This window comes from Pseudophryne corroboree, chromosome 5 (assembly GCF_028390025.1).
Source record: "Pseudophryne corroboree isolate aPseCor3 chromosome 5, aPseCor3.hap2, whole genome shotgun sequence".
NCBI lineage: Eukaryota > Metazoa > Chordata > Amphibia > Anura > Myobatrachidae > Pseudophryne > Pseudophryne corroboree.
Genome location: NC_086448.1, coordinates 848,897,320 through 848,919,990, shown reverse-complemented (window position 1 = coordinate 848,919,990; position 22,671 = coordinate 848,897,320). Strand labels below are relative to the sequence as shown.

The 22,671-nt window shown below is 52.5% G+C and overlaps 1 protein-coding gene across 3 annotated transcripts in view; it reads right to left on the bottom strand.

Moving 5' to 3' along the window:
* The window catches only part of LOC134928690 (uncharacterized), a 534,742-nt gene that overhangs the window by 346,712 nt on the left and 165,359 nt on the right, over window positions 1–22,671 (bottom strand). For 2 of the 3 annotated variants that reach the window (XM_063924692.1, XM_063924694.1), the window contains exons 6-8: window positions 14,719–14,775; window positions 14,588–14,638; window positions 9,032–9,244 (exon numbers count right to left, since the gene is read on the bottom strand). In XM_063924692.1, coding sequence (XP_063780762.1) covers window positions 9,032–9,244; window positions 14,588–14,638; window positions 14,719–14,775 — 321 coding nt within the window. The remainder of the gene's footprint in view (window positions 1–9,031; window positions 9,245–14,587; window positions 14,639–14,718; window positions 14,776–22,671) is intronic. The other variant, XM_063924693.1, reaches the window with a different exon arrangement.

Genomic DNA, 22,671 nt, shown 5'->3' with positions numbered 1-22,671 from the left:
TCACTACCGGCCATAGCTGTCCATACAGCCGGTCATAATCCTCTCCCTGTCCAGCCAGAGGTCAGTGCAGCTCAGACTCCTGTCACCACCAGCGCTCATCACTACCGGCCATAGCTGTCCATACAGCCGATCATAATCCACTCCCTGTCCAGCCAGAGGTCACTGCAGCTCAGAGACTCCTGTCACCACCAGCCCTCATCACTACCGGCCATAGCTGTCCATACAGCCGGTCATAATCCTCACCCTGTCCAGCCAGAGGTCACTGCAGCTCAGACTCCTGTCACCACCAGCCCTCATCACTACCGGCCATAGCTGTCCATACAGCCGGTCATAATCCTCTCCCTGACCAGCCAGAGGTCACTGCAGCTCAGACTCCTGTCACCACCAGCCCTCATCACTACCGGCCATAGCTGTCCATACAGCCGGTCATAATCCTCTCCCTGTCCAGCCAGAGGTCACTGCAGCTCAGACTCCTGTCACCACCAGCCCTCATCACTACCGGCCATAGCTGTCCATACAGCCGGTCATAATCCTCTCCCTGTCCAGCCAGAGGACACTGCAGCTCAGACTCCTGTCACCACCAGCCCTCATCACTACCGGCCATAGCTGTCCATACAGCCGGTCATAATCCTCTCCATGTCCAGCCAGAGGTCACTGCAGCTCAGAGACTCCTGTCACCACCAGCCCTCATTACTACCGGCCATAGCTGTCCATACAGCCGGTCATAATCCACTCCCTGTCCAGCCAGAGGTCACTGCAGCTCAGACTCCTGTCACCACCAGCCCTCATTACTACCAGCCATAGCTGTCCATACAGCCGGTCATAATCCACTCCCTGTCCAGCCAGAGGTCACTGCAGCTCAGAGACTCCTGTCACCACCAGCCCTCATTACTACCGGCCATAGCTGTCCATACAGCCGGTCATAATCCGCTCCCTGTCCAGCCAGCGGTCACTGCAGCTCAGACTCCTGTCACCACCAGCCCTCATCACTACCGGCCATAGCTGTCCATACAGCCGGTCATAATCCTCTCCCTGTCCAGCCAGAGGTCACTGCAGCTCAGACTCCTGTCACCACCAGCCCTCATCACTACCGGCCATAGCTGTCCATACAGCCGGTCATAATCCTCTCCCTGTCCAGCCAGAGGACACTGCAGCTCAGACTCCTGTCACCACCAGCCCTCATCACTACCGGCCATAGCTGTCCATACAGCCGGTCATAATCCTCTCCCTGTCCAGCCAGTGGACACTGCAGCTCAGACTCCTGTCACAACCAGCCCTCATCACTACCGGCCATAGCTGTCCATACAGCCGGTCATAATCCTCTCCCTGTCCAGCCAGAGGTCACTGCAGCTCAGACTCCTGTCACCACCAGCCCTCATCACTACCGGCCATAGCTGTCCATACAGCCGGTCATAATCCACTCCCTGTCCAGCCAGAGGTCAGTGCAGCTCAGACACCTGTCACCACCAGCCCTCATCACTACCGGCCATAGCTGTCCATACAGCCGGTCATAATCCTCTCCCTGTCCAGCCAGAGGTCACTGCAGCTCAGACTCCTGTCACCACCAGCCCTCATCACTACCGGCCATAGCTGTCCATACAGCCGGTCATAATCCACTCCCTGTCCAGCCAGAGGTCAGTGCAGCTCAGACACCTGTCACCACCAGCCCTCATCACTACCGGCCATAGCTGTCCATACAGCCGGTCATAATCCTCTCCCTGTCCAGCCAGAGGACACTGCAGCTCAGACTCCTGTCACCACCAGCCCTCATCACTACCGGCCATAGCTGTCCATACAGCCGGTCATAATCCTCTCCCTGTCCAGACAGAGGTCACTGCAGCTCAGACTCCTGTCACCACCAGCCCTCATCACTACCGGCCATAGCTGTCCATACAGCCGGTCAAAATCCTCTCCCTGTCCAGCCAGAGGACACTGCAGCTCAGACTCCTGTCACCACCAGCCCTCATCACTACCGGCCATAGCTGTCCATACAGCCGATCATAATCCGCTCCCTGTCCAGCCAGAGGTCACTGCAGCTCAGACTCCTGTCACCACCAGCGCTCATCACTACCGGCCATAGCTGTCCATACAGCCGGTCATAATCCTCTCCCTGTCCATACAGCCGGTCATAATCCTCTCCCTGTCCAGCCAGAGGTCACTGCAGCTCAGACTCCTGTCACCACCAGCCCTCATCACTACCGGCCATAGCTGTCCATACAGCCGGTCATAATCCTCTCCCTGTCCAGCCAGAGGTCAGTGCAGCTCAGACTCCTGTCACCACCAGCCCTCATCACTACCGGCCATAGCTGTCCATACAGCCGGTCATAATCCTCACCCTGTCCAGCCAGAGGTCACTGCAGCTCAGACTCCTGTCACCACCAGCCCTCATCACTACCGGCCATAGCTGTCCATACAGCCGGTCATAATCCTCTCCCTGTCCAGCCAGAGGTCAGTGCAGCTCAGACTCCTGTCACCACCAGCGCTCATCACTACCGGCCATAGCTGTCCATACAGCCGATCATAATCCACTCCCTGTCCAGCCAGAGGTCACTGCAGCTCAGAGACTCCTGTCACCACCAGCCCTCATCACTACCGGCCATAGCTGTCCATACAGCCGGTCATAATCCTCACCCTGTCCAGCCAGAGGTCACTGCAGCTCAGACTCCTGTCACCACCAGCCCTCATCACTACCGGCCATAGCTGTCCATACAGCCGGTCATAATCCTCTCCCTGACCAGCCAGAGGTCACTGCAGCTCAGACTCCTGTCACCACCAGCCCTCATCACTACCGGCCATAGCTGTCCATACAGCCGGTCATAATCCTCTCCCTGTCCAGCCAGAGGTCACTGCAGCTCAGACTCCTGTCACCACCAGCCCTCATCACTACCGGCCATAGCTGTCCATACAGCCGGTCATAATCCTCTCCCTGTCCAGCCAGAGGACACTGCAGCTCAGACTCCTGTCACCACCAGCCCTCATCACTACCGGCCATAGCTGTCCATACAGCCGGTCATAATCCTCTCCATGTCCAGCCAGAGGTCACTGCAGCTCAGACTCCTGTCACCACCAGCCCTCATCACTACCGGCCATAGCTGTCCATACAGCCGGTCATAATCCTCTCCCTGTCCAGCCAGAGGACACTGCAGCTCAGACTCCTGTCACCACCAGACCTCATCACTACCGGCCATAGCTGTCCATACAGCCGGTCATAATCCTCTCCCTGTCCAGCCAGAGGACACTGCAGCTCAGACTCCTGTCACCACCAGCCCTCATCACTACCGGCCATAGCTATCCATACAGCCGGTCATAATCCACTCCCTGTCCAGCCAGAGGTCACTGCAGCTCAGAGACTCCTGTCACCACCAGCCCTCATCACTACCGGCCATAGCTGTCCATACAGCCGGTCATAATCCACTCCCTGTCCAGCCAGAGGTCACTGCAGCTCAGAGACTCCTGTCACCACCAGCCCTCATTACTACCGGCCATAGCTGTCCATACAGCCGGTCATAATCCACTCCCTGTCCAGCCAGAGGTCACTGCAGCTCAGACTCCTGTCACCACCAGCCCTCATTACTACCGGCCATAGCTGTCCATACAGCCGGTCATAATCCACTCCCTGTCCAGCCAGAGGTCACTGCAGCTCAGAGACTCCTGTCACCACCAGCCCTCATTACTACCGGCCATAGCTGTCCATACAGCCGGTCATAATCCTCTCCCTGTCCAGCCAGAGGTCACTGCAGCTCAGACTCCTGTCACCACCAGCCCTCATCACTACCGGCCATAGCTGTCCATACAGCCGGTCATAATCCTCTCCCTGTCCAGCCAGAGGTCACTGCAGCTCAGACTCCTGTCACCACCAGCCCTCATCACTACCGGCCATAGCTGTCCATACAGCCGGTCATAATCCTCTCCCTGTCCAGCCAGAGGACACTGCAGCTCAGACTCCTGTCACCACCAGCCCTCATCACTACCGGCCATAGCTGTCCATACAGCCGGTCATAATCCTCTCCCTGTCCAGCCAGAGGACACTGCAGCTCAGACTCCTGTCACCACCAGCCCTCATCACTACCGGCCATAGCTGTCCATACAGCCGGTCATAATCCTCTCCCTGTCCAGCCAGAGGTCACTGCAGCTCAGACTCCTGTCACCACCAGCCCTCATCACTACCGGCCATAGCTGTCCATACAGCCGGTCATAATCCACTCCCTGTCCAGCCAGAGGTCAGTGCAGCTCAGACACCTGTCACCACCAGCCCTCATCACTACCGGCCATAGCTGTCCATACAGCCGGTCATAATCCTCTCCCTGTCCAGCCAGAGGTCACTGCAGCTCAGACTCCTGTCACCACCAGCCCTCATCACTACCGGCCATAGCTGTCCATACAGCCGGTCATAATCCACTCCCTGTCCAGCCAGAGGTCAGTGCAGCTCAGACACCTGTCACCACCAGCCCTCATCACTACCGGCCATAGCTGTCCATACAGCCGGTCATAATCCTCTCCCTGTCCAGCCAGAGGACACTGCAGCTCAGACTCCTGTCACCACCAGCCCTCATCACTACCGGCCATAGCTGTCCATACAGCCGGTCACAATCCGCTCCCTGTCCAGCCAGAGGTCACTGCAGCTCAGACTCCTGTCACCACCAGCCCTCATCACTACCGGCCATAGCTGTCCATACAGCCAGTCATAATCCTCTCCCTGTCCAGCCAGAGGTCACTGCAGCTCAGACTCCTGTCACCACCAGCCCTCATCACTACTGGCCATAGCTGTCCATACAGCCGGTCATAATCCTCTCCCTGTCCAGCCAGAGGTCACTGCAGCTCAGACTCCTGTCACCACCAGCCTTCATCACTACCGGCCATAGCTGTCCATACAGCCGGTCATAATCCTCTCCCTGTCCAGCCAGAGGACACTGCAGCTCAGACTCCTGTCACCACCAGCCCTCATCACTACCGGCCATAGCTGTCCATACAGCCGGTCATAATCCGCTCCCTATCCAGCCAGAGGTCACTGCAGCTCAGACTCCTGTCACCACCAGCCTTCATCACTACCGGCCATAGCTGTCCATACAGCCGGTCATAATCCTCTCCCTGTCCATACAGCCGGTCATAATCCTCTCCCTGTCCAGCCAGAGGTCACTGCAGCTCAGACTCCTGTCACCACCAGCCCTCATCACTACCGGCCATAGCTGTCCATACAGCCGGTCATAATCCTCTCCCTGTCCAGCCAGAGGTCACTGCAGCTCAGACTCCTGTCACCACCAGCGCTCATCACTACCGGCCATAGCTGTCCATACAGCCGGTCATAATCCTCTCCCTGTCCAGCCAGAGGTCACTGCAGCTCAGACTCCTGTCACCACCAGCCCTCATCACTACCGGCCATAGCTGTCCATACAGCCGGTCATAATCCTCTCCCTGTCCAGCCAGAGGTCACTGCAGCTCAGACTCCTGTCACCACCAGCCCTCATCACTACCGGCCATAGCTGTCCATACAGCCGGTCATAATCCTCTCCCTGTCCAGCCAGAGGACACTGCAGCTCAGACTCCTGTCACCACCAGCCCTCATCACTACCGGCCATAGCTGTCCATACAGCCGGTCATAATCCTCTCCATGTCCAGCCAGAGGTCACTGCAGCTCAGACTCCTGTCACCACCAGCCCTCATCACTACCGGCCATAGCTGTCCATACAGCCGGTCATAATCCTCTCCCTGTCCAGCCAGAGGACACTGCAGCTCAGACTCCTGTCACCACCAGACCTCATCACTACCGGCCATAGCTGTCCATACAGCCGGTCATAATCCTCTCCCTGTCCAGCCAGAGGACACTGCAGCTCAGACTCCTGTCACCACCAGCCCTCATCACTACCGGCCATAGCTATCCATACAGCCGGTCATAATCCACTCCCTGTCCAGCCAGAGGTCACTGCAGCTCAGAGACTCCTGTCACCACCAGCCCTCATCACTACCGGCCATAGCTGTCCATACAGCCGGTCATAATCCACTCCCTGTCCAGCCAGAGGTCACTGCAGCTCAGAGACTCCTGTCACCACCAGCCCTCATTACTACCGGCCATAGCTGTCCATACAGCCGGTCATAATCCACTCCCTGTCCAGCCAGAGGTCACTGCAGCTCAGACTCCTGTCACCACCAGCCCTCATTACTACCGGCCATAGCTGTCCATACAGCCGGTCATAATCCACTCCCTGTCCAGCCAGAGGTCACTGCAGCTCAGAGACTCCTGTCACCACCAGCCCTCATTACTACCGGCCATAGCTGTCCATACAGCCGGTCATAATCCACTCCCTGTCCAGCCAGAGGTCACTGCAGCTCAGACTCCAGTCACCACCAGCCCTCATCACTACCGGCCATAGCTGTCCATACAGCCGGTCATAATCCTCTCCCTGTCCAGCCAGAGGTCACTGCAGCTCAGACTCCTGTCACCACCAGCCCTCATCACTACCGGCCATAGCTGTCCATACAGCCGGTCATAATCCTCTCCCTGTCCAGCCAGAGGACACTGCAGCTCAGACTCCTGTCACCACCAGCCCTCATCACTACCGGCCATAGCTGTCCATACAGCCGGTCATAATCCTCTCCCTGTCCAGCCAGAGGACACTGCAGCTCAGACTCCTGTCACCACCAGCCCTCATCACTACCGGCCATAGCTGTCCATACAGCCGGTCATAATCCTCTCCCTGTCCAGCCAGAGGTCACTGCAGCTCAGACTCCTGTCACCACCAGCCCTCATCACTACCGGCCATAGCTGTCCATACAGCCGGTCATAATCCACTCCCTGTCCAGCCAGAGGTCAGTGCAGCTCAGACACCTGTCACCACCAGCCCTCATCACTACCGGCCATAGCTGTCCATACAGCCGGTCATAATCCTCTCCCTGTCCAGCCAGAGGTCACTGCAGCTCAGACTCCTGTCACCACCAGCCCTCATCACTACCGGCCATAGCTGTCCATACAGCCGGTCATAATCCACTCCCTGTCCAGCCAGAGGTCAGTGCAGCTCAGACACCTGTCACCACCAGCCCTCATCACTACCGGCCATAGCTGTCCATACAGCCGGTCATAATCCTCTCCCTGTCCAGCCAGAGGATACTGCAGCTCAGACTCCTGTCACCACCAGCCCTCATCACTACCGGCCATAGCTGTCCATACAGCCGGTCACAATCCGCTCCCTGTCCAGCCAGAGGTCACTGCAGCTCAGACTCCTGTCACCACCAGCCCTCATCACTACCGGCCATAGCTGTCCATACAGCCAGTCATAATCCTCTCCCTGTCCAGCCAGAGGTCACTGCAGCTCAGACTCCTGTCACCACCAGCCCTCATCACTACTGGCCATAGCTGTCCATACAGCCGGTCATAATCCTCTCCCTGTCCAGCCAGAGGTCACTGCAGCTCAGACTCCTGTCACCACCAGCCTTCATCACTACCGGCCATAGCTGTCCATACAGCCGGTCATAATCCTCTCCCTGTCCAGCCAGAGGACACTGCAGCTCAGACTCCTGTCACCACCAGCCCTCATCACTACCGGCCATAGCTGTCCATACAGCCGGTCATAATCCGCTCCCTGTCCAGCCAGAGGTCACTGCAGCTCAGACTCCTGTCACCACCAGCCTTCATCACTACCGGCCATAGCTGTCCATAGAGCCGGTCATAATCCTCTCCCTGTCCATACAGCCGGTCATAATCCTCTCCCTGTCCAGCCAGAGGTCACTGCAGCTCAGACTCCTGTCACCACCAGCCCTCATCACTACCGGCCATAGCTGTCCATACAGCCGGTCATAATCCTCTCCCTGTCCAGCCAGAGGTCACTGCAGCTCAGACTCCTGTCACCACCAGCGCTCATCACTACTGGCCATAGCTGTCCATACAGCCGGTCATAATCCTCTCCCTGTCCAGCCAGAGGTCACTGCAGCTCAGACTCCTGTCACCACCAGCCCTCATCACTACCGGCCATAGCTGTCCATACAGCCGGTCATAATCCTCTCCCTGTCCAGCCAGAGGTCACTGCAGCTCAGACTCCTGTCACCACCAGCCCTCATCACTACCGGCCATAGCTGTCCATACAGCCGGTCCTAATCCACTGCCGGTCCAGCCAGAGGTCACTGCAGCTCAGACTCCTGTCACCACCAGCCCTCATCACTACCGGCCATAGCTGTCCATACAGCCGGTCATAATCCTCTCCCTGTCCAGCCAGAGGTCACTGCAGCTCAGACTCCTGTCACCACCAGCCCTCATCACTACCGGCCATAGCTGTCCATACAGCCGGTCATAATCCTCTCCCTGTCCAGCCAGAGGTCACTGCAGCTCAGACTCCTGTCACCACCATCCCTCATCACTACCGGCCATAGCTGTCCATACAATCATATAACGTGATAGACTTGTAGCAGACACTCCCCGGGAGCAGGAACATTGCCCAGTGTGGCTCTGACCCCATGTAATCACCTGGACGCTCTGGAGCCCGGCAGTGGGAGCAGGAACATTGCCCAGTGTGGCTCTGACCCCATGTAATCACCTGGACGCTCTGGAGCCCGGCAGCGGGAGCAGGAACATTGCCCAGTGTGGCTCTGACCCCATGTAATCACCTGGACGCTCTGGAGCCCGGCAGCGGGAGCAGGAACATTGCCCAGTGTGGCTCTGACCCCATGTAATCACCTGGACGCTCTGGAGCCCGGCAGCGGGAGCAGGAACACTGTAGTGCCATCCTCAGCCCCGGGGAACCCCACGTACAGTACTATTGCTGTTACTTTCCCTGCAGACGTGTAAGCCATGTACAGTACTGTGTATACTGTATATACTGTAACGGTGCATGCACACTCCTGCTCTGGGGATCACATGCAGTTTTACAAGCAATGTTCCCCATTGCCTGGGACAGAGAGTCATAGGAAACGCGTTGTCACATTTATATCTTCAAACAAAACTGTAAAATGTTACTATAGGAGACTGAGCGATCCTTTATCCGCACCTCCCCCCTTCATACCACTGTATAACATTATACCCCTGCTCCTGTCATTTATTACACACCTGATACCGGCAGCGGAGGAGGCTCAATGTAACGTCCCTGTGCATCGATGTGGCTGGAGAATGGCGCAGGCGGACTGCGCGGTACACGATAATAATGAGTTTCCTGGCTCTCCTCATCCCACACAGCATCCGGCGGTGCCTGAGGCTCCTCCCCCTCCTCCGAGGATGATGATGAGAGGGGGCGTCTACATTTCCGTCTCCACCGCCTTCCTGCTGTGACATCACCACAACTATTACACCGACACACTCGTACATCACCAACACACTGCTACATCACCAACACACTGCTACATCACCAACACACTGCTACATCACCAACACACTGCTACATCACCAACACGCTGCTACATCACCAACACGCTGCTACATCACTGACACACTACTACATCACCGACACGCTGCTACATCACCAACACACTGCTACATCACCAACACACTGCTACATCACCAACACACTGCTACATCACCAACACGCTGCTACATCACCAACACGCTGCTACATCACTGACACACTACTACATCACCGACACGCTGCTACATCACCGACACGCTGCTACATCACCAACACACTGCTACATCACCAACACACTGCTACATCACCGACACACTGAAACATCACCAACACACTGAAACATCACCAACACACTGCTACATCAACAACACACTGAAACATCACCAACACACTGCTACATCACCGACACACTGCTACATCACCAACACACTACTACATCACCAACACGCTGCTACATCACCGACACGCTGCTACATCACCAACACACTGAAACATCACCAACACACTACTACATCACCAACACACTGAAACATCACCAACACGCTGCTACGTCACCAACACGCTGCTACATTACCGACACACTGAAACATCACCAACACACTGAAACATCACCAACACACTGCTACATCACCGACACACTTCTACATCAACAACACACTGAAACATCACCAACACACTGCTACATCACCGACACACTGCTACATCACCAACACACTACTACATCACCAACACACTGAAACATCACGGACACACTACTACATCACCAACACACTGAAACATCACCAACACACTGCTACATCACCAACACACTGCTACATCACCGACACACTGAAACATCACCAACACGCTGCTACGTCACCAACACGCTGCTACATCACCGACACACTGAAACATCACCAACACACTGAAACATCACCAACACGCTGCTACATCACCGACACACTTCTACATCAACAACACACTGAAACATCACCAACACACTGCTACATCACCGACACACTGAAACATCACCAACACACTACTACATCACCAACACACTGAAACATCACCAACACGCTGCTACATCACCAACACGCTGCTACATCACCAACACGCTGCTACATCACCAACACGCTGCTACATCACCGACACACTGAAACATCACCAACACACTGAAACATCACCAACACACTACTACATCACCAACACACTACTACATCACCGACACACTACTACATCACCGACACACTGAAACATCACCAACACACTGAAACATCACCAACACACTACTACATCACCAACACACTGCTACATCACCGACACACTGAAACATCACCAACACACTGAAACATCACCAACACACTACTACATCACCAACACACTGCTACATCACCAACACACTGAAACATCACCAACACACTACTACATCACCAACACACTACTACATCACCAACACACTACTACATCACCAACACACTGCTACATCACCAACACACTGAAACATCACCGACACACTGCTACATCACCAACACGCTGCTACATCACCAACACACTACTACATCACCAACACACTGAAACATCACCAACACACTGCTACATCACCAACACGCTGCTACATCACCAACACACTACTACATCACCAACACACTACTACATCACCAACACACTGAAACATCACCAACACACTGCTACATCACCAACACGCTGCTACATCACCAACACACTACTACATCACCAACACACTGAAACATCACCAACACACTGCTACATCACCAACACACTGAAACATCACCAACACACTACTACATCACCAACACACTGCTACATCACCAACACACTGAAACATCACCAACACACTACTACATCACCAACACACTACTACATCACCAACACACTACTACATCACCAACACACTGCTACATCACCAACACACTGAAACATCACCGACACACTGCTACATCACCAACACGCTGCTACATCACCAACACACTACTACATCACCAACACACTGAAACATCACCAACACACTGCTACATCACCAACACGCTGCTACATCACCAACACACTACTACATCACCAACACACTACTACATCACCAACACACTGAAACATCACCAACACACTGCTACATCACCAACACGCTGCTACATCACCAACACACTACTACATCACCAACACACTGAAACATCACCAACACACTGCTACATCACCAACACGCTGAAACATCACCAACACACTACTACATCACCAACACACTACTACATCACCAACACACTGCTACATCACCAACACACTTCTACATCACCAACACACTACTACATCACCAACACACTACTACATCACCAACACACTACTACATCACCAACACACTGCTACATCACCAACACACTGAAACATCACCGACACACTGCTACATCACCAACACGCTGCTACATCACCAACACACTACATCACCAACACACTGAAACATCACCAACACACTGCTACATCACCAACACGCTGCTACATCACCAACACACTACTACATCACCAACACACTACTACATCACCAACACACTGAAACATCACCAACACACTGCTACATCACCAACATGCTGCTACATCACCAACACACTACTACATCACCAACACACTACTACATCACCAACACACTGCTACATCACCAACACACTTCTACATCACCAACACACTTCTACATCACCAACACACTTCTACATCAACAACACACTGAAACATCACCGACACACTGCTACATCACCGACACACTGCTACATCACCAACACGCTACTACATCACCAACACACTGAAACATCACCAACACACTACTACATCACCAACACACTGAAACATCACCAACACGCTGCTACGTCACCAACACGCTGCTACATCACCGACACACTGAAACATCACCAACACACTGAAACATCACCAACACACTGCTACATCACCGACACACTTCTACATCAACAACACACTGAAACATCACCAACACACTGCTACATCACCGACACACTGCTACATCACCAACACACTACTACATCACCAACACACTGAAACATCACGGACACACTACTACATCACCAACACACTGAAACATCACCAACACACTGCTACATCACCAACACACTGCTACATCACCGACACACTGAAACATCACCAACACGCTGCTACGTCACCAACACGCTGCTACATCACCGACACACTGAAACATCACCAACACGCTGCTACATCACCACACACTTCTACATCAACAACACACTGAAACATCACCAACACACTGCTACATCACCGACACACTGAAACATCACCAACACACTACTACATCACCAACACACTGAAACATCACCAACACGCTGCTACATCACCAACACGCTGCTACATCACCAACACGCTGCTACATCACCAACACGCTGCTACATCACCGACACACTGAAACATCACCAACACACTGAAACATCACCAACACACTACTACATCACCAACACACTGCTACATCACCGACACACTGCTACATCACCAACACACTACTACATCACCAACACACTGAAACATCACCAACACACTGCTACATCACCAACACGCTGCTACATCACCAACACACTACTACATCACCAACACAGTACTACATCACCAACACACTGCTACGTCACCAACACACTTCTACGTCACCAACACACTTCTACATCACCAACACACTGCTACATCACCGACACACTGCTACATCACCAACACACTACTACATCACCAACACACTGAAACATCACCAACACACTACTACATCACCAACACACTGAAACATCACCAACACGCTGCTACGTCACCAACACGCTGCTACATCACCGACACACTGAAACATCACCAACACACTGAAACATCACCAACACACTGCTACATCACCGACACACTTCTACATCAACAACACACTGAAACATCACCAACACACTGCTACATCACCGACACACTGCTACATCACCAACACACTACTACATCACCAACACACTGAAACATCACGGACACACTACTACATCACCAACACACTGAAACATCACCAACACACTGCTACATCACCAACACACTGCTACATCACCGACACACTGAAACATCACCAACACGCTGCTACGTCACCAACACGCTGCTACATCACCGACACACTGAAACATCACCAACACACTGAAACATCACCAACACACTGCTACATCACCGACACACTTCTACATCAACAACACACTGAAACATCACCAACACACTGCTACATCACCGACACACTGAAACATCACCAACACACTACTACATCACCAACACACTGAAACATCACCAACACGCTGCTACATCACCAACACGCTGCTACATCACCAACACGCTGCTACATCACCGACACACTGAAACATCACCAACACACTGAAACATCACCAACACACTACTACATCACCAACACACTGCTACATCACCAACACACTGAAACATCACCAACACACTACTACATCACCAACACACTACTACATCACCAACACACTACTACATCACCAACACACTGCTACATCACCAACACACTGAAACATCACCGACACACTGCTACATCACCAACACGCTGCTACATCACCGACACACTGCTACATCACCGACACACTGCTACATCACCAACACACTGCTACGTCACCAACACGCTGCTACATCACCGACACACTGAAACATCACCAACATACTGAAACATCACCAGCACGCTGCTACATCACCGACACACTGCTACATCACCAACACACTGAAACATCACCAACACACTGCTACATCACCAACACGCTGCTACATCACCAACACACTGAAACATCACCAACATACTGCTACATCACCGACGCACAACTACATCACTGACACAGATACTGTACATCGCCACACTACTACATCACACACTGTACATCACTGACACATATCTACATTACCGACACACTGCGACATCACCGACAAACTGCTACATCACTGACACACTGCTAAATCACTGACACACAGCTACATCACCGACACACTGTAACATCACCGACACACAGCTACATCACTGACACACAGCTACATCACTGACACACTGTAACAACACCGACACACTGCTACATCACCGACACACTGCTACATCAGTGACACACTAATATGCCGATACACAATAATAATACTCACGCCTCAATTACGCTGACAGATCTACCCAGCATGCAACGGAGAAGTACTACAACGACCAGAAACTTCCGCCCCACAAGTAATGCACAAGAAATACAGTGTGAATGTACAGGGTGACTTACGGGGAGGCCGAGTATTCCGGGGAAATGACAGCGCCCCCTGCTGCAGCCGAGCTGTAAGGGACAAGAGAGGAAGGTGACATATACTGTATATCATATACTGACACTGACACATCTGCGGTGTGTGACATTACCCAGGGCGGGTGACGCTGCTCCCTGCATGTCTGCCGACTTCTGCTCACGGCTGGCGGCTGTAACAGGATGAGAGGCATTAACGTCCCAGAGATACTGCCTTCAAGTGACATCAAGTGCAAACAAAAACACCACTGGGGGCACTGGGGTCATGTGGTGTAGGGGTGCAGGCCGGAGCTCCCCCCTCTACAGTATATGCCCTGATGTTACTGCACTAACGCCATAGAACAGGACTGAGAGACGAATAAGAGGGAAGGGAAGGAAGACAATGTCCCCCCACAACACAGTATAAGGGGAAGCCCCCCAGAGTCCCCCAGTGGGTTGTGACAAAATGTAATGCATTAATAATACCTGAAGTTTCTATACATCTAACTGGAGGAAGCTGGAACTGTGGGGAACACCCAAAGCTGCTCTTACTGGAGAGAATGCTCTGACCTTCTATCCAACACCAGCATCTCTGAACCTGTAAACCACTAACAAAGCCACGGACAGATGATCCGGCGACCGCCCGTCGCTGCTCTGTAGCAGATGCCGTTCCGCTGCTCACTCACCTGATGGATTTTTACCAACATTTCTAAACACGTAGCTGAGGCTGCTATAACCCTAACTAGTCCCAACATCCAACCTCCATGACACGGGAAGACTGCATACCTAGTCCAACTTCTACTAGGATCTACACAGCCTAAGAATGTGCCGGGGGAGAAACATGGTATCCGGATGGTAGATAAACAGTACAGACAATTTACAGGTCACTACCAGATGATCAACAGGCAATAGGTCAACAGGGTCAAAAGGTTGACAAGGTTAAAAGGTCAATATTGAAATGATCGACACATGGCTTCATGGTTTTTAGGGTTAGGCTATGGAAGGGAATGGTTAGGATCAGGCACTTGGCGAAGGGTTAAGGTTAGTTTGTAGGAGATGGGTTAGGCACCAGGTAGAAGGTTAGGATTAGGCACCAGGGGATGGTTAGGGTTAGGCACCAGGTAGAAGGTTAGGCACCAGGGGATGGTTAGAGTTAGGCACTAGGGGGAAGGTTAGGGTTAGGATGTGGGAGGGGATGGTTAGGGTTAGGCACCAGGGGATGGTTAGGACTAGGATGTGGGAGGGGATGGTTAGAGTTAGGCACTAGGGGGAAGGTTAGGATGTGGGAGGGGATGGTTAGAGTTAGGCACTAGGGGGAAGGTTAGGGTTAGGATGTGGGAGGGGATGGTTAGGGTTAGGCACCAGGGGATGGTTAGGGTAAGGCTGTGGGAGGGGATGGTTAGAGTTAGGCACTAGGGGGAAGGTTAGAGTTAGGCTGTGGGAGAGGATGGTTAGGGTTAGGCACCAGGTAGGTTAGGATTAGGCACGAGGGGATGGTTAGGGTTAGGCACCAGGTAGAAGGTTAGGGTTAGGCACCAGGGGATGGTTAGAGTTAGGCACTAGGGGGAAGGTTAGGGTTAGGATGTGGGAGGGGATGGTTAGGGTTAGGCACCAGGGGATGGTTAGGGTTAGGCACCAGGGGATGGTTAGGGTTAGGCACTAGGGGGAAGGTTAGGACTAGGATGTGGAAGGGGATGGTTAGTGTTAGGCACTAGGTGGAAGGTTAGGGTTAGGCACTAGGGGCAAGGTTAGGACTAGGATGTGGAAGGGGATGGTTAGTGTTAGGCACTAGGTGGAAGGTTAGGCACTAGGGGGAAGGTTAGGGTTAGGCTGTGGGAGGGGATGGTTAGGCACCAGGGGATGGTTAGGGTTAGGTTGTGGAATGGGGATGGTTAGAGTTAGGCACTAGGGGGAAGGTTAGGGTTAGGATGTGGGAGGGGATGGTTAGGGTTAGGCACCAGGGGATGGTTAGGGTTAGGTTGTGGAATGGGGATGGTTAGAGTTAGGCACTAGGGGGAAGGTTAGGGTTAGGATGTGGGAGGGGATGGTTAGGGTTAGGCACCAGGGAATGGTTAGGGTTAGGCACCAGGGGATGGTTAGGGTTAGGCTGTGGGAGGGGATGGTTAGAGTTAGGCACTAGGGGGAAGGTTAGGGTTAGGATGTGGGATGGTTAGGGTTAGGCACCAGGGGATGGTTAGGGTTAGGCTGTGGAATGGGGATGGTTAGAGTTAGGCACTAGGGGGAAGGTTAGGGTTAGGATGTGGGTGGGGATGGTTAGGGTTAGGCACCAGGGGATGGTTAGTATTAGGCACCAGGGGATGGTTAGGGTTAGGTTGTGGAATAGGGATGGTTAGAGTTAGGCACTAGGGGGAAGGTTAGGGTTCGGATGTGGGAGGGGATGGTTAGGGTTAGGCACCAGGGGATGGTTAGGGTTAGGCTGTGGGAGGGGATGGTTAGAGTTAGCCACTAGGGGGAAGGTTAGGGTTAGGATGTGGGAGGGGATGGTTAGGGTTAGGCACCAGGTAGAAGGTTAGGATTAGGCACCAGGGGATGGTTAGGGTTAGGCACCAGGTAGAAGGTTAGGATTAGGCACCAGGGTATGGTTAGGGTTAGGCACCAGGGGATGGTTAGGGTTAGGCACCAGGGGATGGTTAGGGTTAGGCACCAGGGGATGGTTAGAGTTAGGCTGTGGGAGGGGATGGTTAGAGTTAGGCACCAGGGGATGGTTAGAGTTAGGCTGTGGGAGGGGATGGTTAGAGTTAGGCACTAGGAGGAAGGTTAGGGTTAGGCTGTGGGAGGGGATGGTTAGGGTTAGGCACCAGGGGATGCTTAGGGTTAGGCACCAGGTAGAAGGTTAGGGTTAGGCACCAGGGGATGGTTAGAGTTAGGCACTAGGGGGAAGGTTAGGGTTAGGCTGTGGGAGGGGATGGTTAGGGTTAGGCTGTGGGAGGGGATGGTTAGGGTTAGGCACCAGGTAGAAGGTTAGGATTAGGCACCAGGGGATGGTTAGGGTTAGGCACCAGGTAGAAGGTTAGGCACCAGGGGATGGTTAGAGTTAGGCACTAGGGGGAAGGTTAGGGTTAGGATGTGGGAGGGGATGGTTAGGGTTAGGCACCAGGGGATGGTTAGGACTAGGATGTGGGAGGGGATGGTTAGAGTTAGGCACTAGGGGGAAGGTTAGGGTTAGGATGTGGGAGGGGATGGTTAGAGTTAGGCACTAGGGGGAAGGTTAGGATGTGGGAGGGGATGGTTAGGGTTAGGCACCAGGGGATGGTTAGGGTTAGGCTGTGGGAGGGGATGGTTAGAGTTAGGCACTAGGGGGAAGGTTAGAGTTAGGCTGTGGGAGAGGATGGTTAGGGTTAGGCACCAGGTAGAAGGTTAGGATTAGGCACGAGGGGATGGTTAGGGTTAGGCACCAGGTAGAAGGTTAGGGTTAGGCACCAGGGGATGGTTAGAGTTAGGCACTAGGGGGAAGGTTAGGGTTAGGATGTGGGAGGGGATGGTTAGGGTTAGGCACCAGGGGATGGTTAGGCACCAGGGGATGGTTAGGGTTAGGCACCAGGGGGATGGTTAGGGTTAGGCACCAGGGGGATGGTTAGGGTTAGGCACCAGGGGGATGGTTAGGCACCAGGGGATGGTTAGAGTTAGGCACTAGGGGGATGGTTAGGGTTAGGATGTGGGAGGGGATGGTTAGGGTTAGGCACCAGGGGATAGTTAGGGTTAGGCACCAGGGGATGGTTAGGGTTAGGCTGTGGGAGGGGATGGTTAGAGTTAGGCACTAGGGGGACGGTTAGGGTTAGGATGTGGGAGGGGATGGTTAGGGTTAGGCACCAGGGGATGGTTAGGGTAAGGCACCAGGGGATGGTTAGGGTTAGGCACTAGGGGGAAGGTTAGGACTAGGATGTGGAAGGGGATGGTTAGTGTTAGGCACTAGGTGGAAGGTTAGGGTTAGGCACTAGGGGCAAGGTTAGGACTAGGATGTGGAAGGGGATGGTTAGTGTTAGGCACTAGGTGGAAGGTTAGGCACTAGGGGGAAGGTTAGGGTTAGGCTGTGGGAGGGGATGGTTAGGCACCAGGGGATGGTTAGGGTTAGGTTGTGGAATGGGGATGGTTAGAGTTAGGCACTAGGGGGAAGGTTAGGGTTAGGATGTGGGAGGGGATGGTTAGGGTTAGGCACCAGGGGATGGTTAGGGTTAGGTTGTGGAATGGGGATGGTTAGAGTCAGGCACTAGGGGGAAGGTTAGGGTTAGGATGTGGGAGGGGATGGTTAGGGTTAGGCACCAGGGAATGGTTAGGGTTAGGCACCAGGGGATGGTTAGGGTTAGGCTGTGGGAGGGGATGGTTAGAGTTAGGCACTAGGGGGAAGGTTAGGGTTAGGATGTGGGATGGTTAGGGTTAGGCACCAGGGGATGGTTAGGGTTAGGCTGTGGAATGGGGATGGTTAGAGTTAGGCACTAGGGGGAAGGTTAGGGTTAGGATGTGGGTGGGGATGGTTAGGGTTAGGCACCAGGGGATGGTTAGTATTAGGCACCAGGGGATGGTTAGGGTTAGGTTGTGGAATAGGGATGGTTAGAGTTAGGCACTAGGGGGAAGGTTAGGGTTAGGATGTGGGAGGGGATGGTTAGTGTTAGGCACCAGGGGATGGTTAGGGTTAGGCTGTGGGAGGGGATGGTTAGAGTTAGGCACTAGGGGGAAGGTTAGGGTTCGGATGTGGGAGGGGATGGTTAGGGTTAGGCACCAGGGGATGGTTAGGGTTAGGCTGTGGGAGGGGATGGTTAGAGTTAGGCACTAGGGGGAAGGTTAGGGTTAGGATGTGGGAGGGGATGGTTAGGGTTAGGCACCAGGGGATGATTAGGGTTAGGCACCAGGGGATGGTTAGGGTTAGGCACCAGGGGATGGTTAGGGTTAGGCACCAGGGGGATGGTTAGGGTTAGGCACCAGGGGGATGGTTAGGGTTAGGCACCAGGGGATGGTTAGAGTTAGGCACTAGGAGGAAGGTTAGGGTTAGGCTGTGGGAGGGGATGGTTAGGGTTAGGCACCAGGGGATGGTTAGGGTTAGGCTGTGGGAGGGGATGGTTAGAGTTAGGCACTAGGGGGAAGGTTAGGGTTAGGATGTGGGAGGGGATGGTTAGTGTTAGGCACCAGGGGATGGTTAGGGTTAGGCTGTGGGAGGGGATGGTTAGAATTAGGCACCAAGGGGAAGGTTAGGGTTAGGCTGTGGGAGGGGATGGTTAGGGTTAGGCACTAGGGGGAAGGTTAGGACTAGGATGTGGAAGGGGATGGTTAGTGTTAGGCACTAGGTGGAATGTTAGGATTAGGCACCAGGGGATGGTTAGGGTTAGGCACCAGGTAGAAGGTTAGGGTTAGGCACTAGGGGATGGTTAGGGTTAGGCACCAGGGGATGGTTAGTGTTAGGCACTAGGTGGAAGGTTAGGGTTAGGCACCAGGGGGAAGGTTAGGACTAGGATGTGGAAGGGGATGGTTAGTGTTAGGCACTAGGTGGAAGGTTAGGGTTAGGCACCAGGGGATGGTTAGGGTTAGGCACCAGGGGGATGGTTAGGGTTAGGCTGTAGAAGGTGTCGCCGGAGACTCTGGTGGCCACATGGTTAATGGCAGCCACGGCACGTAAGGGGTTAACCCCCTAAGTGCCCGGCGCCATTTTAAGGACGATAGGCGCTTGACGTCACTGTTAAACGTACTTACGGCGCTGGGCGCGGACTGTTTAAAAATATGTTTAATGATGTGTTTTAACATGTCATATGTAATGCTCTGTGCACAATTGTAGGATTGCATGTTTAACTGTATTTATAATAGGATTTTAATTACCTACCGGTAAATCCTTTTCTTGTAGTCCGTAGAGGATGCTGGGGTCCACATTAGTACCATGGGGTATAGACAGGTCCACTAGGAGCCACTGGCACTTTAAGAGTTTGAGAGTGTGGGCTGGCTCCTCCCTCTATGCCCCTCCTATCAGACTCAGTCTAGAAACTGTGCCCGAGGAGACGGCATACTTCGAGAGAAGGAAATACACAGATAGTGGTGAGATTCACACCAGCTCACACATAACAAAAAGGAAGCCAAGCTAACCAACTTGGAACAATTCAGCAAAGACTGAACAATGGCCCTCATTCCGAGTTGATCGCTAAGAGTCATCGCATCGCAAATGTCCGAAATGTAAGTATCTGCGCATGCGCAAATGCGTGATTACGCATGCGCGAAGACATACGTACGACAACTGTGCAAAATTACTTTGGACAAAAAAAGCCGTAACTGCCAAACGAAAACAAGGAGTGGCGTGGGCGTGGCGGAGGCGAGACTTCGCAATGCTCTGACATGGGCGTGAAAGTGGGCGTACTGTGTGGGAGTATGCAACTTGCAATGGGCGTGTTTTTCGCACATAAACTTTGTCGCTGTTAAAACTAACATAGGAAACCGTAGCAACATTCACGCAGCAGCAGAGTAGGTCTGCAGTTACTCTACATTTGCGAAGTACTGGTACAAGTGTGTATGCAGTAATTAGCAGTTAATTGGAGAGCACATTCATCTGATGTTCAATTACTTGTTAATTACTGAGCCCATGAAAGTTACCAACCAGCAATTGACTGAACACACATTACATGTTTATTCTACTCACATATTAATCTCACACACTGTTAAATAAGGTTGTTATTTGTGTTTAACTTGGTGTGTAAGCATTGTGCAGAAATGTTTGAATGTGTGTTAGACTACTAAATACAAACAAGTTACATTTTTATTTAAAGTTAGATAATTCTGCAACATTCTGATCAATTAACCAACACCCACATAATGGCGCATACACTATGATTTATTTTTCAAAGTCACAATAATATAGGTTTTTAACATCTGTCAATGTTTTCAATGATGTCATGTTGTCCAAAGATATTTTATCAAGTTGTCGTGTCTGTTTTATTAATATGGACATTAAAGTGTGGTGCAAAACATACCTTTTTTTTTTATTAAAAAAAAATTTGAAGGAGAATTAGCAGATTGGTCACCAAGTGTCTATATGTTGACATAATATTTTTGTAAGTAAGATTTTGCTAATGCATTACCTTCAAGAAATTGCACACATTTTGAAATTATATTTTTTATTTCAGAAATAATATGATCCAACATTTAAACATGGCTCCACATGAGTCTCACAGGCAGAGATAGACCAAGCACCAAGCAGATGGCACTGACAAAAATTATATTGCAGAACTCAGTACTCTGCAAATTTCTGCTTCTGACAAAAGTATCTTATAAATTCATAAATTCAACATATTTCACACCCTGCCACACAAAAATGTGACACAAACTGAGAAATAATTAGTATCCACCACACAAACACAACAATACACAGCACACTAGTGAGAGGAAGATGGCTCTGTTGTTTTTAAAAAGAAACTCACAGGCTACAATTCCTCCAAACAGAAAAAAAGACATTTCACTAAGAGGGAGTGATCCATTCTGGCCACACAAGCCAAGTCCAAAATAACATAGAGGCAACTACAAAAACATGGGTGCTGCCCATCTGGAGAGACATCACTTTCTTCTTTTTGGCCCCGCCTGAGGCTGATCTTCTTTGCTTGGTCTGCGGAGTGACCTTCGTTGGGCCTGCCCAGTGTCCTGTTCTTCCTGGGCAGGGGCAGGGGAGGGAGCCGATGTGGTTGGCTCTCTGCCACTGTGGGCAAGGGAGACAGCGATGGCCTGGAGCCCTTGCAAGATGTTAGTTGCAAGGCTTTGGTTTGAGGAGGCCAGTTGTTCTTGGGCCTGCCTGATCTCTGCCAGACTTTGGCAGAGTTGAGCAACACCTTGCTCAACACAGGTTCGGATCTCAGTGAGCCGGACAGTTATCTGGCTTACCTCCCGGATGACCCCGTCTTGAAATGTGTTTAGACTCTCACCATACCTAGCAATTTCAAGCAGGATCTCCGGGATAGCAGAGGGTTGGGTGGGGGGGCCAGTAGGAACCTGCATAGGTGGGTTTTGTTGGCCCACACTGGCAGACCCACTAGGTCCCTCCACCTCAGCCTCAACCACATAACCGGCCTGTGACTCAAACTGTTCACCCCCCTGTGCTGTGTTTT